Source organism: Mirounga leonina, unplaced genomic scaffold, assembly GCF_011800145.1.
Source record: "Mirounga leonina isolate KUSES-001 unplaced genomic scaffold, KU_Mleo_1.0 Mir_154, whole genome shotgun sequence".
Classification (NCBI taxonomy): domain Eukaryota; kingdom Metazoa; phylum Chordata; class Mammalia; order Carnivora; family Phocidae; genus Mirounga; species Mirounga leonina.
The window spans coordinates 2,473,106-2,489,456 of record NW_023270389.1 but is presented as its reverse complement, the minus strand read 5'-3'; the positions used below and the strand labels follow the sequence as shown (position 1 = coordinate 2,489,456).

The 16,351-nt window shown below is 56.8% G+C and overlaps 1 protein-coding gene across 1 annotated transcript in view; it reads left to right on the top strand.

Moving 5' to 3' along the window:
- Positions 1 to 2,016: 2,016 nt before the first annotated feature.
- Positions 2,017 to 16,351, top strand: part of ARHGEF11 (Rho guanine nucleotide exchange factor 11) — a 49,503-nt gene continuing 35,168 nt past the window's right edge. The window contains exons 1-4 of the mRNA XM_035009873.1: positions 2,017 to 2,218; positions 7,505 to 7,537; positions 8,945 to 9,033; positions 9,884 to 9,982. Of these exons, the coding sequence (XP_034865764.1) occupies positions 2,073 to 2,218; positions 7,505 to 7,537; positions 8,945 to 9,033; positions 9,884 to 9,982 (367 nt within the window). The 5' untranslated portion in view covers positions 2,017 to 2,072. The remainder of the gene's footprint in view (positions 2,219 to 7,504; positions 7,538 to 8,944; positions 9,034 to 9,883; positions 9,983 to 16,351) is intronic.

Here is a 16,351-nt window from a genome sequence, read left to right as displayed (position 1 = left end):
TCTCTCACACTGTTCCTCCCCTCCCGCGTCTTCCCACGCTGAGCTGCCCCTCGGGACTCGGCCCTTCCTCCCGCACTCTGCCCCGTGGGCCGCCTCTCCCGTTCCTTCTTTGGCCTTCTTTCTCCCCAGTCCACCTTGTCCTTACAAACACACTTCAACACGCATTTTCTTGTTTAATGCTTTGTGTGCAGAATGGAATTGTAGAAATCTGGGAGACTGAGGACTGTGGGAGCTTCAGCAGTTCTGACCGCAGCTTGATGGTGCTCCCTGCGTACGCCCGAGGAGAGGCTAGAGCTCCCTCCCACTTCAGGAGGCTGTGAGTTTAGTCCTGACTTCTCTGCACTGTGGAGACCACTCAGACTCTTGAGGACAAGTGTGTGCGTGTTGTCATACTTGGATGTCTGCAGAGTTCCTTGGCACGTATTGTCTGATTTTATTTTTCAGCTCCTATTTGTTGAATATCTGCTGTGTTCTGGAGCTGCTGTGTGCTCTGGAGAACAGGAGACAACAGCTTATCGGTAAATGGGGAAAGGAGACATGAAATGATCCCCAAAGCACCAAATGACTGGTCAGCTCTGAGCGAGCACTACAGGGAAGACTTCAGGGGAGACCCGCATAGCGGGGTATCAGCGAAGGCCTCGCGGAGGGAGAGGCGTTTGTGCCGACCCTGGCGAGTGAGTGTGTGATGACCTCGGGGAACGGCGGGCTGCTGGGGTTGCCGTGCAGGAGGAAGGCCGAGGGCAGCCGCTGGGGGACCTGTAGGCTGGGCTAGGATTTGGACGCCGGGAAAGCACTCCCAGGTTCTGATGTGTCTCTTTAAAAGATCGCTGTGTAGAGAACGGCTGGATTCTGGGGAGGGGAGCGGTCGTCCTGGGGGAGGGGCCAGAGGGGCAGGGACAGGTGGGTCCAGACCTAGCAGAGGTCCTAGCAGTAGGACTTGGCGGCGACTCGATTTACAGGGTGTCCGAGGTAATCGGGCTCCGGCGTTCACCTCAGGAGGAGACGTTTGCTCAGGAGTAGGGCTGGGCTCGGCTGGGAGGTGGGTTTCCGCTTGCACAGGTCGGCTTCGAGGCTTCGGTGGGGGGATTCGGCGCTCCCAGTCACCCTTGGACAAAAGTGGTATTTTCCACATTTGTCGTTGAGAAACGGGGGGCTTCTCAGCGGGGTGACAGCCAGGAGAAGGCTGAGCTTGAGCCCGTATTTCACCCCGGAAGTGTGTTTTCCTGACCGTAGTGCGTGGGCCATGTGTGAAACACTGGTGTTGAAGCTCAGCCCCCAGAGCTCAGCCTCCCCGCACACACGGCTGTGGGCCTGGGGTGACGTGCCGTCTGAGAGCTGCGTAGAAGCAGAGGACGGGGCACACCGGGCTCGTCCTCACCTCTCCGTCTCTCGTCCACTCACCGTCTGTGGCCCTCAACTCTGGCACGTTGAGTGTCGGCCGCCTGGTGTGGACCTTGAGTGGATTTGCACAGGACTTCGCACCGTCAGGGAAGCTGACGAACGAGGCCTCTGTGACCCTCACACTGGCCTCGAAAGGAGGCGCGTGCACAGCCCTTCAGCAGACGTGGGGCACGAGCACGCTGCATGCCCCAGATGCTGCCCCGGGCCGTGGCCGGCAGCCTTGACCTGGAGGGCTAAGGTCCACTGGGGACCCTGGGGACGGTGCGTTCAGGACTCCACACAGTGACGGTTCCCTGAACGGCCGTCGCCTGGGCTGCTTGTGGAAGCGGAGATAGATTGCACACCACAGAGCCGCTGAGTCGGGTCCCGGCCGGAGCGTCGAGTGAGTCCCACGCCTCTCTGCAGCCAGGACGTGACCTGGCCGCCCCCTGGTTTACAGCTGACGGGACCCCCATGCGCGGAAGTCAGGCGGGCGGGAGACAGAACTGGGATTAGCTCCTGAGTGTCCTTGATTCCAAACCCAGCTGTTTTATACCGCACCCTTCGAGGCCTTAACTTTTCACCCTGGTTCTGATCCACACTGCTCATGTTTGATCTGTGCCCCTTGTGTCCCAGTGTTTTCAAGGACACGAGCTCGAAGGGGACGTGTGTGTCTTCCCTTCACCGTGGGGATGTGCAGGCCTGGGAGTATTCGCCAGCTTCCGACCATGGGGAACATTCCACCCAGACGCGGAATCCTGGGGAAGTTAGGGTGCCGGGAGGCTGCTTCGAGCTCCTCCACCCTGGAAGATAAGGGAGACCAGACCAGTAAGACCAGGTCAGGGTTCAGCAAGTGTGGACTTTATCTAGAACGAAGGTCCTGGCCAGGTAGCTCTTTCCTGGTTTCCTGCTGCTCCTGGCTTCGGGGAGGGGCCTGGGAACGTGACTTTGCCCAAACGCAGGGGACCTTGGTCAGCCCACGTATGGTGTGCGATCTAATCTCTGTGTATTTATCGGGTTATCTTTCCAGACCTACAGGGCATGTGTGTTCTAATCTGCATCCCGTGAGCTCACGTGTGTCATGTATGTATCGTGTGCGTGCATGTGTTGTCCCATGTACATATGTTCTGTGTGCATGTATGCGCGTGTGTGGAAAAGAAAATAGGAGGAAAGGTCCACTAAAGGCCAGTTAGATCTTCCTAGGGCCACAGGTGAGATAACTTCTCCTTTAGGGGCACAGACCTTGAAGTCAGGTGAATCCTAACTCCACTTACTTAGCCCCCGTGTTCGCTCTGAGTATGGGGTGAGCTACCCACATGGCCAGACTTCGTGATGATTCCGTGGATGGTGTATGTCGGGTGGTCAGCAGCTGCCTGGAAGGTGGGAGGCACTTAGTAACTGGTATCCAGGAACAGGGACATTCTAGGCTGTTCCTCTGCTCCACGTTGCCAGTTGGATGGAGTAAGGATGGGGAGGGCAGGAGCTCCCACCAGCCGACGGTCACTGAGTGAGATCAGAAGCACAGTGGTGCCGAACTCCCCCCATCTCCAAGAAACCAGAAACCTGTATCTTGTTAATGTGAAATTGCCTGATCTTTAATTTTTAACAATTGCCCGATCTTCAATTTTTAACTAATTTTTAAAAAATAAACACACACACACACACCCCCATAGGCCAACAGAAGGGATATGTGGGCACTTTTGACTTTGCACTCTGGAAGGTCACCAGACGTTTCCGGGCTGCATCACGCACCTGTGGGCTGCGATGAGGAGGGCGTCTTCGGCCTGTATTTGCAGGTGGCTCTTTGGGGCCTCCTGCTGCTGGAGAGCCTACCGGAAAGTACTCGCTGAGACCTTTGCCCTCTAGCAGGTGACAGGGAGCGGAGTCGAGGGAGGGACACCGGCGCGCAGGGTGTGGGCCCAGCGAAAGGACAAGGAAATGGCAGATTTCTATGAACTGATACAGAGTCACTTTGAGGGTAGGTTAAACGAAAAAGGCAAAGTGTGAATACATGAGATACTCCCTATTGTGTAAGCAAGAAAGGAAAAAGAATATTTCTGCGTATTTGCTTAACTTCCCAGGAAGAAATCCAGAAAGGAAGCCGAAGACAAATGAAAATGTTTCCTTGGAGGAGTGGGAGGACGGGATAGGGACAGTTCTGAATGTACTTTTTTTTTTTTTTAAAGATTGTATTTATTTTCTAACAGAGAGAGACACAGCGAGAGAAGGAACACAAGCAGGGGGAGTGGGAGAGGGAGAAGCAGGCTTCCCGCTGAGCAGGGAGCCCGACGTGGGGCTCGATCCCAGGACCCCGGGATCATGACCTGAGCCGAAGGCAGACGCTTAACAACTGAGCCACCCAGGCGCCGCCCTAATGTACTTCTTTTAAAGTATCATTTTGAGTTTTCAATGGTGTAAATGCTTAGCAAGTTCAAAAAATGAAATTAGATAAATAAGTCTGAGAAAAGCAAACCCCCAAATTAAGCGCAAATCAGAAAAGAAGCCTGCATGGATGGGCACGAAGGTGGTGGGACGCAGTCCAAGGACCAAAGGAACTGCAGGGAGACTCCCACCTCATGAGTTGGTGCGGTGTTCCCGCCACCGTCCGGCGTGTATCCTGCAGCAGGCAAACGAGCAAATGCGTTGCTTTTGTGTGGGACCCGGGTTCTCACTATGGGAGAGAGCGGCTAAAGTAACAGAATTGGGGAGGACGAGGAATGACCCTGTCATGCCACAGTCACACTGGAGACTTTCATGTGAACTCTCCCTTCCTGCACAAATATCCTGCCTGCCAAAGGGGCTGGAGGAGCAGCAGCCTGGCCGCAGGGAGCACCCGGCACCCAGACCCTATCTCTTGTATGTGTCCCGCTGAAAGGAACCAGGGCTCCCCACAGGAATGTTCGACTGCACGTCCGGCTCAGGGAAGGTACGAGGTAAGCCGGGAGCATCTGGTTGTCCAGAAGGCAAGGATGCACTCGAAGACGGATGGTGACACTTGAAAGGAACAGGAGCTCCTACCAGCCAAATGCAGCACCTCCAACGGTTTTTAAAAAGTGATGAGGAGGGGGCCCTGGTGGCTCAGTCGGTGATGCATCTGCCTTCGGCTCAGGTCATGATCTCAGCGTCCCGGGATGGAGTCCCGCTTTGGGCTCCCTGCTTGGCAGGGATCCTGCTTCTCCCTCTCCCTCTGCCTGCCACTCCCCCTGCTCGTGCTCAAGCTCGCTTGCTCTCTCTGATAAATAAATAAAATCTTTAAAAACTCATGATTACAGGGATGCCTGGCCAGCTCAGTCAGTGGAGTTGTGCAACTCTTGATCTCAGGATCTTGAGTTCGAGCCCCATGTTGGGCGTGGAGATTTCTAAAAAAAAAAAAAAAAAAAGAACTTTAAAAAACAAAACAAACACATTAAAAAGAAAAGTCATGATGGTAAAAATGGACTATAATGCATTGCTTTGGGGAAACAATTCATGCATTCACGACACCACTCCAGAAGAGGGAGAATACGGCATTCTCTACAAGAGACCGCGCACTGGTAGATGTAGAAGGAACAATTCAAATATCACCCCAGATCACCCGCTCATTCAAATGGGAAATGTGCTTGTACTGCTGTGAACTCCCAGGAGTGATAGAACCTAGTGGAACCAGAAATGAGCATCACTTATGTAATACTCTCTTAAAAGCCTTGATGTGAATCTAATCATGCAGAGACAGACAAGTCCCTTGCAGGCCGTCCACAAAGACGACCGGCCTGAGCTCTCCCACACACCGGTGTTCAGCGTGGGTGGGGGTTCTGGATCCAATGAAGGCCAGGGAGCCCCAGTAAATGCGATCTGCGCTCCACGGTGGGACCTGGTCCGAGGCCATTGGAGCACAACGTGGAGAGGAGCGATAGACAGTTGGGGGCTGGAGTGGGGACATGTACGAGGTCATCTTTCTGTGTCAAAGAACTGCTGGGTGTGTTGATGTCACTCCGGTTGTATAGAAGCCCGAAGGTCTTGGATCTATGCTGACGTATTTAGGGATAAAGTACCAGGCGGTCTTCTAGCTTTGAAATGGCGGGGGGAATGTATAATCAGAAAAATCAAGCAAGTGGAAATGTTAATTGGTGGGTCTGGATGAAGGCTGTATGGGTATTCATCGTGCCACCTCCTCAACGTGGGTTTGAAATTTTTCAGAGTAAAATCTTGGGGTGAGGGACATGCGGGCTGCCGTGGCCAGGGGAAGCGTGGTGGGGTCACTGCCATCCGACCAGAGCCTTGAGAAGCAGGGAGAGAGGGTGGGGGCCGTCGCTGGCAGCGGCAGAGTGGGCACACCGGGGCCCTGGGCAGTGAGGTGGGAACGACAGGTCCCCATCGGGGACCCAGAGAAGGCCGCTGCAGGGGAGCGGAGACAGGGATGTTGCAGTCATCCAGGACTGTGGCTGGAAGCCACGGCCGGCCGTGGTGGCGCAGGGCTTACTGAGAAGCCGGGCCGGCCATCTGCCTCGCGGCTGCCATTTAGCAAGCTCCAAATTCGGGGGTGAGTCTGCACTCTTCCCGGGCCTTCCCCACACCCATCAGGTGCAGGTGTAGGCCGATTGGAATCCGATCTCTGCTGCCGCATTTCCATGGGAATGTCATCAGGAAGAGGGGAGCCCGCGTCGAAGTTCTCTCTTCTCTGACGGCCCCTGTTTCATGCCAAACTACATTCCTCCCACCTCCCTCCGCCCTCGTCTCTCAGATTTTAACTTTGCCGTGGTCTCCCTCAGCGTCTCTGCTCAGGCTCAAAGCCCAGCAGGCCCCACATCCTGTGGGGGGGGGGGGGGTCTCCATCCAGTTGCGCTGCCGCTTCTGTGCAGGGTTTCCCTCCGTGAAGCTCTCAGAGGGAAAATGTCCTGCTGGAGTGACTCTCGTCCATGCCCCGGATGCCCTCCACAGCCTCGTGGGCCTTCGATTATATGCAGTAGCGCTCGGCCGGCTCACGTGCAGAGCAGAGCAGGTTGAGAGCTCCCCGCTGCCAGGCTTTGAGACCGGCCTGGGAAGCCAGTGGGCCGCAGAGGCCAGCGGCGGCCAGGAGGAGGCCCGAGCTGTCCCAGATGAAACGGGCTTTCTCCTGAGCTGGCGAGGAGGAGGAGTTCCCGCCTGTGTGCGGTCACCCAGTGGTGGGTTGTGTGGGTCCGGCCAAAGACAGCAGATGAGCGGCTGGAATAGAAGGCCTCTCGGGGTGGGGGCCCCCGTGTCTGTGAGCAAGTTCTCTACGTTCGCCTCACCCACTCGCTGCGTGACCGCGCCTCATGTTTGTGCCTTGGCAGCGCCATCCGGTAGGACTCTCTGCGGTGATGTGCACGGTCCAGGGGCTAGCCACAAGCCACACGTAGCTCTGAAGACCTTGAGACATGGCCTGTGCAGCTGAGAAACTGAATCTTAAGTGTTATTTTGAGTGTAAATTCGCATAGCTCCGTGTGGCTCGAGTGCAGTTACCGTCCGCACATTCTAGAACACTTACTGCTGAACTCAGGGGAGGGCCCGCTGTGGGTGGAGCGGTCGGGTCATTTGAAGACGGCCGGAAGTTGGAGCTGCTGGCTGTGCCCCCTCGTGTCTGGCTTCCAGACGCGGTACCGGCCGTGGGGTAGGAAGGACATCCAGGGGGCAGGCCCAGTATGGGCAGAGGCAGGAGCCAGAAACCAGAGCAGGTGAAGGACCGTAGGCAGACCAGCAACGGGCTCAGCGCCGCCTGAGCCCCGCCGTGGTGGGCCCACAGCCACCCCGGGCAGCCCCGCAGTCGGGGGGAGGCGGTCCCCTGCGCGTCCCTGCCTCTGCGGCACCGTGGTCCCAGGGGCTGTGGGAGGACCGGCAGGAGTCCCTGCTGCACGCCGTGGCCCAGCTTCCCCGAGGACCATAGCGAAGCTCTGCAAAGGTTCCGGGCAGCAAGGTGCATCTTCGCAGGGTGACTCCCCTGCACCCTGGCTGGTTTCCAGTCCCAGGCCCTTCTGAGCTCAGTTGTGGCTTTTTTTGAACGAGCCCACTCCAGTGTCTTGTCTGGTTTATGTCTTGTTTTGTTCTGTTTTTCTTCCTCCTTTCCTGCGTCTCTCTCCTGGGCTCCGCACTCTGTTCTTCCCTGGTGTCCTCTCTCTCTGATCCAAAGATCAGCCAGTAAGAAGCAGTCGCACCTGTCCAGGCAAGAGGGGTGCCAGGTGAGGGGGAAAAGACCCCCCCCTTTAACTGTAAAAGTGATTTATGTTGTGTTGTATGTATTACTTGAAGCAACTGCACCTTCACACGACTGAGAACGTAAAGGGTACATTCAAGAACGTGAGAAGCTTGTAGCTCCAGCCCTGTGTCCCGGGTACCCAGGGTGCGGGTTTCTCTTGTGTCCTCCCAGAGTTGTTTCAGACATTCTGTGCGCATGCAAACAAGTATGGAAACACATAGAAACAAATAATTCCCTGTGCGCATAATTCCGCTCCTTGTCGTCTTCACTCTGCAACACATCCTGAGGCCGTTGCTTTCCGCTCCCAGCTTACACCTTGCACGCAGCTGAGCGCCCTGCAGTCACACTGCGGTTTAGGGAACCAGCCGCCCGTGGGAACAGTTACAAGAGTCTGTGCTTTGCCCCTGCACACAGTGCCTCCATGAATATTCTGCCTGGTCATTTGCTGTAGATATGCCTGGGAGACCCCCTCGGAGGGGCAGCAGGTACACTCTTCCGGAAAGGAGAGGCATGGCAATGATCGAGCTTACCCCGATCTTACAAGATCGGGTGGTAAATCTGGTTTGGTAACCTGGGGTACCTTGTTGGTTTGGGGTCTTAACAGTGGCTAAGCAATGTGCCTCAGGCTGGCTGCCGGCAGGGGGTGGATGTGAGTTGGAATACTACCACCAGACCGGCCAGACTCCTCCCATAGCCCACGGGGTAAGTGGCGTGTTCAGAGGCTTGGGCCATTGCCCTGCCCTTCCTATCTAGAGAAGTGCATGCTAGTTACCCAACAGGTTAGTATCAAACGTCCAGTTACCCTCCTGGAGACACCGGTTTGGAGGGGGACGGCAAGACGAAGTCCGAGTGCGGGAGGCCTTCTGCACCCACCACCGTCCTCTGCTGGGTGCACATGGGTCTCCGTGTGGTTTTGACCCTCCACAATCTTGCTCTCCAGTCTCCCTTTTCTTTGCAAATCATCGCCTAAAACTAACTAGCTTTTTTGTTTTTTCCTTTTTCTTGCATTCATTTTCTCTGCTGCTTCGTTCTGTTCCATCAGCCCCATTGCAGCCTGGTAAGACCCAATAAGCGTGTGTGTCTGTGCACATCCCGTCCTTTGCACTGTCTCTTTGTCTCCTGACTCCAGGGAGGGCTCTTGCCCTTCACGCCTTGCTGGGTATCAAAGAGACCATGCTTGCCTTGCCAGCCCAGGATTCCAAAGAGGCGGTGTTGGCAGTGGTGTAGGCCTGGCTAATCTCCCACCAGACTCAGCGGGTTCCGGGTGAGAGGGTTGGCCTCTCTTTACCCAAGACTCGGGGCCCCTTTTACCAGCACCTAAGGCTGGCCCCTCCCCTCCCAACTCACCAATGTGCTTTCCTTATTACCCTCCAGGTTAAGTAGCCTGTCTTTGGGAGAGCCGGCGCCTGAACGCAGGTCCCCTTCCCACCTCCGCCAGCCCTCCGATGCCTCTGAGGCAGCAGGTAAACTTGGGGCATTAACACATTGACACAGATGTGAACACCCACACAGACAGATTTTAGCTTGTATTATTGAGCTTGTGATATGTGGTAGGCATGACGTTGCATGTTTTATATAAATTAGCTCATTTGTTCTTCTGTCAGTCTAGAAAGTAATGTTATCCTGCTTTACAGATGAGGAAGCTGAGGCACAGAGGGTTCAGAAACTTGCCCCAGTGCCCAAGCACAGAGGGGACAGAGGCAGGGCCTGAAACCCGTCGGGTTCTAGCTCTGGAACTCACGCTCTGTCCCCCGCAGGAGGTGGTCACACGTTGGCAGGCGCGTGTGACGTCTGGTTCACACCCCCAGGGATGGGGCCGGCTGGCAGTCACAGCCTTCTTTCTTTTCCTCTACGTTCTGTGCGTGGACATACGTTTTCTCTTCCCACGCACTCTTTCCTGGATTCGGCAGGGCCAGCGTGGTGTTGTACCTGCCATGCCCGTTGAGCTTCATTTGATGGAAATTCGGCCTCCCTTGGGCTTCGGTCACAGGGCTGCTTCTCTGTCACACCTCTTAAGTGGGGCCGCGGCCCTGCCCCTTCTCTGGCCAGCCTCACCCGGCCAGAGCCAGAGAGACAGACCCGAGCAAGATAGACGGCTCGGTGCTGGGAGGAGGGTCAACCCTCAGGTGGAACGCAGAGTCGGTGACAGGGTCTGTCACTCGCCAAGCATAGTGTTTGGACAGGAGGAGTCTGGGGAATCGGTTAGTCTGGAAAGGCCTTCTGGGCCTTCCTGGGCTGGTCCGAGCTCGTACGCACCAACCTTCTAGCGACTGTGCCTCCCTGACCCCTTCTTTCTTTGTCACCTCTTGTCAGGTCTTGTTCAGCGCTGTGTCATTATCCAGAAGGACCAGCATGGCTTCGGCTTCACGGTCAGTGGGGACCGTATCGTTCTGGTGCAGTCTGTGCGGCCTGGTGAGTGCTGCCTGCCCGTCCATACACGGCAGCCACGTGTGCACAGCCGAGTGTGCAAGAGCCGCGTGTTCATAGCCAAGTGTGTGAGAGTGCGTGTGTGCAGGCGAGTGTGTGAGAGCACATGTGCAAGAGCCGCCTGTGTGTAGGCAAGTGTGCGAGAGCTGCGTGTGTGCCGCCGTGTGTGTGCAGCCAAGTGTGAGAGCCGCGTGTGTGCCGAGCGTGAGAGCCGCGTGTTCATAGACAAGTGTGTGAGAGTGCATGTGTGCAGGCGAGTGTGTGAGAGCGCGTGTGCAAGAGCTGCTTGTGTGCAGGCGAGTGTGCAAGAGCTACGTGTGTGCAGCCAAGTGTGAGAGCTGCGTGTGTGCCGAGCGTGAGAGCCGCGTGTTCACAGCCAAGTGTGTGAGAGTGCGTGTGTGCAGGCGAGTGTGTGAGAGCGCATGTGCGCAGCTGCGTGTGCAAGAGCCGCCTGTGTGCGGGCAAGTGTGCGAGAGCTGCGTGTGTGCCGCTGTGTGTGTGCAGCCAAGTGTGAGAGCCGCGTGTGTGCCGAGCGTGAGAGCCGCGTGTTCATAGACAAGTGTGTGAGAGCGCGTGTGCGCCGAGCGTGAGAGCCGCGTGTTCATACACAAGTGTGTGAGAGCGCGTGTGCGCCGAGCGTGAGAGCCGCGTGTTCATAGACAAGTGTGTGAGAGCGCGTGTGCGCAGCCGAGTGTGCGAGAGCTGCGTGTTCATAGCCAAGTGTGTGAGAGCGCGTGTGTGCAGCCGTGTGTGCAAGAGCCTCCTGTGTGCAGGCAAGTGTGCGAGAGCTGTGTGTGTGTGCAGCCAAGTGTGAGAGCCGCGTGTGCGAGAGCCATGTGTGTGCAGTCGAGTGTGTGAGAGCCGCATGTTCATAGCCAAGTGTGTGAGAGCGCGTGTGTGCAGCCACGTGTGCAAGAGCCGCTTGTGTGCAGGCAAGTGTGTGAGAGCGCGTGTGCGTAGCCGCCTGTGTGCAGGCGAGTGTGTGAGAGCCACCTGTTTGTAGACAAGTGTGTGAGCGCGTGTGTGCAGCTGAGTGTGAGAGCCACGTGTTCATATCCAAGTGTGTGAGAGTGCATGTGTGCAGCTGAGTGTGCAAGAGCCGCATGTGCGCAGCCTAGTGTGCAAGAGCCGCGTGTTCGTAGCCAAGTGTGTGAGAGCGCGTGTGTGCAAGAGCCTCCTGTGTGCAGGCGAGTGTGCGAGAGCTGCGTGTGTGTGCAGCCAAGCGTGAGAGCCACGTGTGCGAGAGCCGCGTGTGTGCAGCTGGGTGTGCAAGAGCCGCGTGTGCGGCCGCCGTGGGAGCCAGAGAACGTGCGCGTGGCGGGTTCTGGGTGTGAATGCCTGGCTCTAGACCTGGTCCCGTCTGGGGACGTCTCCAGAGCTCGGCGCCACGGGACAGGATTTCTAGGGGTCACGCTTGATGCTCTCCGGCTGGGAAGGGGAAGAACAGCAGAGTGGCCCTCAGGACGTCAGGAAGCCCCTCGCACTGGGTCAGAAGACGCTGTGGCGGATTAGAGACCCCACTTTACAGTTGGGGATGATGCGCCAGCCCAAGCGGTTGCCTGCGTTTGCAGATGCACTGATCTTAAATGGTAAATGACCAAAGGAGGAGTGACGAGTGACGAGTGCGGGACAACAGGGAGGAGGCGGCGGCGAGAGATCGGCAGTTTGCGGCTGAAGCCTCCCTGGAAGACGTGGGATTTCAGGAATAGTCTGGAAGGGGGGAGTGAAAACTCGCTGGCAGGCTAGGAAGTGGGTGGGAGGGCCTGTACGCAGGCCGGTCCAGGTTGGTCCAGCCAGCGCTTACGGGCGCCCTCGGCTGACACTGGTGAGCAGGAAGGAGTGCGGAAGCGTGTGAAGCAAGTGTCCCTAAAAGGAGTGAACCTCAGGGATGGGGCTGGGCGGCGACTTGGAGAGCGTCACGGGCTCACGGCGGCGGCATAGCGGGCTCGGTCCCAGACCGCCACAGTAAAGCAAATAGCGCCATAAAGCGAGTCACACACGTTTTGGTTTCCAGGTGCGTGAGGTGAGCCACACCGTGGTTTGCCATGTGCGGTAGCATTAGGTCTAAAACCACGACACACGAGCCTTCGCGAAAAGCACCTTCTTGCTCATCAGCCGGTCACAGCCTTTGTGCCGGCGGCGGTCTCGCCTCTGCGTCAGTGGCTGCCGAGGCGGCAGTGGCCGTGGCAGTCTCCGAACATCAGACGCTGAAGTTTGCGGCATCAATGGGCCCCTCCTTCCGTGGACGATGTCCCGCAGCACTTCTCAGAGCTGGAGCCGGTCCTCTCCCACGCTGCCTCTGTGTGATCCGCTAGGTTTGTCCGAAATCCGTCGAGGTCATGGCCGCGGTCTTCACAGCATCCCCTCCAGGAGGAGCTCCCCCATGGGGAAAGCACGTGCTTGGCTCCTCCGTAAGGAGAGCTCCACGTGCGTTCAGATCACACCCTGAGATCGCAGCAGTTCTGTCCCACTTCCCGCCCCCTGCTGTTTCCACATCTGCGGCAACTTCTCCAGCGAAGCCCAGAACCCCACACGGTCCTCCACGAGGGCTGCAGTCAGCCTCCAAACCCCTGTGAATGTTGATACTTGGACCTCTTCTCACAAACCATCAATGTTCTCAGTGACATCAAGGATGACGAATCCTTTCCAGAAGGTTTTCAGTTGACTTTGCCCAGATCCATCAGCAGAATCATCTATGGCAGCTGTGGTCTCACAAAGTGTATTTGTCAGATAATAAACTGGAGTCGGGACGCCTGGGTGGCTCAGTTGGTGAAGCGTCTGCCTTCGGCTCAGGTCATGATCCTAGCATCCTAGGATCGAGCCCCGCATCGCGCTTCTTGCTCAGTGGGGAGTCCGATTCTCCCTCTGCCTCTGCCTCTACCCCTGCTTGAGCTCTCTTGCACACTGTCTCTCTGACAAATAAATAAATAAAATATTAAAAAAAAAAAAAAAAGACCTGAAAGTCGAAATGACTCATTGATCCATGAGCTACAGAGTTGGTGTTGTGTGGGCGGGCATGAAAACAACACTCCTCTCTTGTCCGTCTGTCAGAGCTCAGGGGGTGGCGGGGGTGGGGGGGGGTGCAATTTTTTTTTTTTTAAGTAGGCTCTTCGCCCAACACAGGGCTTGAACTCACAACCCGCCATCAAGACTTGCATGTTCCATGACTGAGCCAGCCAGGGGCCCCTGCTGGGTATTTTGAGAGGGATCTGTTTTCCGAGCAGGTCTCAACGTGGACTCCGGACATTCAGTCCGCCCTGTTGCAGGCAGACGAGCCGTCGTCCGGGCTTGGCTGGGCCATTTCCAGAGCACAGGCGGAGCAGAGTCAGCATCACCCCGAAGGGCCCTGCGATGTTGGGAACGGTCAACGAGCGTGGGCTCCACTTAGAGTCTCGGCGGCCTTAGCCCCTGACGAGAGAGGCAGCCTGTTCTCTGCAGCTTGGAAGCCGGACACCGACCCCTCCTCTCCAGCCACGAGGGCCCCGGAGGCATCGTCTTCCCGGAGAAGGCGGTCTCGTCCACATGGCCAGTGGGTCGGTCGCGTAGCCACCTCCAGGAAGTCTCCGAGCTCCACCTTCTGGGGACCCTGCTGCTTCCCCGGCCGCTTCTGGGTTACAGAGACGGCTTCTCTGCCGACACCCCACGAAGCAGCCCCTGCTGGCCCGGGCTGCGTTCCCGCAGCTCCGACCCGGGCTCGGCCTTCCCGCTGGGGCCTTGCTCCGGACTCGACTTCGGCAGAAGGGGGTGCGTGGCTGCCCGAATGCTCGGTCCGCACCACCGCGACCCTGTCCACGTCAGCAGCAGGCCGGCTCGCTTCTCCTCGGCCTGTGTGCGCACTGGACTCGCACTTGCAGTTTCCTCCGACGACGTCTCCTGTGCGCTCACAGTGCGGCTGACCGTTGGCGCGAGAGGCGCGGGCTTTCGGGCTGTCGGCTCTGGACACGCCTTCCTCGCTCAGCTTCACCCCTGCTCGCCTCTCACTGCCAGCCCCGCACGTGCGACTCTCGCCTTCACCCGACGCTTCGAGGCCGTCGTAGGGTCATTAACTGGCCTCGTGTCCGCACCGCCGTGGCTCAGGGACGAGGGAGGCCCGCGGGGAGGGAGAGAGCCGTGGGCACACACGCACCGGCTAAGTCGGCCGTCGCATGTGGGTGCAGCCTGCGGGGCCCCCACACAGTGACGCTGGCGCATCAGCGATCGCTTGGCACCCATCACCATAAACGTCGAATAATGGAGAAGTTTTAGATGCTGTGAGAATCACCAGACTGTGAGAGAGACGGGAAGAGAGCACCTGCTGTCGGGGCACCGGGCCAACGCGGGGTTGCCCCAAACCTCCCGTTTGTAAAAACCCAGCGGCGGCGAAGCACCCCACAGCCGTGCGCGGCAAAACGAGGAAGGAGGTCGGGAGCAGGCCAGCATTCCACACTCAGTACATTGCAAAATGGGAAGAAAAATACTGTTAGTTTTGGGAAATAGTTGGGATTTGTTCATGGGGAAGGTGAAAGGAGACTTTCAAATTTATGACCCAAACGAGGTATGTGGGTCGCAGGAGGATGTAAATAGTCTCAGCTTGTGTGTTTGTGAGTTCCCTTGGGTCTGTGGCAGGCTTGTCTTCCTGTCTGAGGATGGAGCTCCGAAGAGATGCTTCTGTTCTCTGCTTCCCTCGTTCTCCCTGTTTCTGGACTGGAGAGATGGCGGCTTGGTGGATGGACTGGGTGGCCAGAGGCTTGAGCACAGTCAGACCCGGACACAAAATGGCAGAAAGGTGGCTTGCCAGGGAAACCGGAGTTTTGGAAAGTGTGTGTCTGTCTGTCTGTCTGTGTGTGTCTGTGTGTGCACATGCATGCGCGTGTGTTTGGGCGAGAAGACACGGAGAGACGACATCTGCGTCAGCATTGACCTCACAGGAGTAACGAAGTGGTTGTTACTGTCTCTCCCTGACGTGAGTCTCCTCTAGCTTACTGTTTCTCAGAGTGTGGTCGATGCCGACAAGAGAGTCTCCCGGACCCCAGGGGGTGGGGGCTGCCATCCTTGTCCCGAGCCCACGCCCAGAAGGACTGAATCACCCTCTGGCAAGGGGGCCAGGGGATGTGCCTTTGAACAAATTCCCCCAGTGATCCTCGTGCTCACTGAAGTCGGAGAACTTCTCTGGTTCCTTTACTCTGGAGACTGCTTTTCTTTGCAAAATCAGGCGAGACAGCGCTTTCCCACCTTTGGTTTCCAGACACAGCCTAGAGTGCTTTAAGCTCCTCACAAGTGCTCTTCCGTAAATAGCAGGCTGCAGACGGGGGTGTAATACTGAGTCCCTGGGTTGAAACCGAACTTGGAATGCATCTCCACTGTAGAAGCTCCTTTTAGACCAGAAGCATCTATATGTGCTTCGTGGGAGTTTTGTTTTGATCAGACAAATGCAGCTTACGGATTGAATGATCATCTGGGGCAGATTCACCGAAACACAGTCTGTATGCCACTTGTTAGCTTGCTTTGGCTCTCGTGCTGCTTACGCTTCGTGGATGTGAACCAGACCAGGACTGAGTCATTAGAAACCACACAGCGGTCACGGTGCTGTGGCCTCCAGCCGAGGGACGGCCTCCAGTAATGCACAGCAGGAGCTCCGAATCCCGCCCCTTTTAAAGGGAGAAACGGGGCGCCCGGGCGGCTCAGTCAGTTAGACGTCTGCCTTCGGCTCACGTCATGATCTCCGGGGTCCTGGGACCGAGCCCCGCATCGGGCTCCCTGCTCAGCGGGGAGTCTGCTTCTCCCCCTGCTTGTGCTCTCTCTCACTCTGTCTCCCAAATAAATAAAATCTGTTAAAAATAAATAAAAGGAGAAACTGCAAAGGGTCTAAAGCAAATTTTTTTTTAAGATTTTATTTATTTATTTGACAGATACATAGCGAGAGAGGGAACACAAGCAGGGGGAGTGGGAGAGGGAGAAGCAGGCTTCCCGCTGAGCAGGGAGCCCGATGCAGGGCTCGGTCCCAGGACCCTGGGACCATGACCTGAGCTGAAGGCAGACGCTTCACCGACTGAGCCACCCAGGTGCCCCGGGTCTAAAGCAAATTTAAACAGACGATAAAGGAGTGGTCACTGTCATCTTTACTGGTGTGAACCCCAGAAGGAGGCTCTCAGGGCTCAGGAAGCAGTTTGAAAACTCCTGTTTTCACCCGTTTTTCCCTGTTCCTCTTGATAATTACTGTTACATTGACAATTACATGTAATAAGATAACTCATTCTTCCCACCGGATCGTGGGACCCATCCAGACATGTTCCGATAAAGCACACATCTTGTCCCGGAGCCAGGCCTGCCCCTCTGGCTACCAGCAGCCTGGCCTTGAGCCAGGTGGCCAGCACG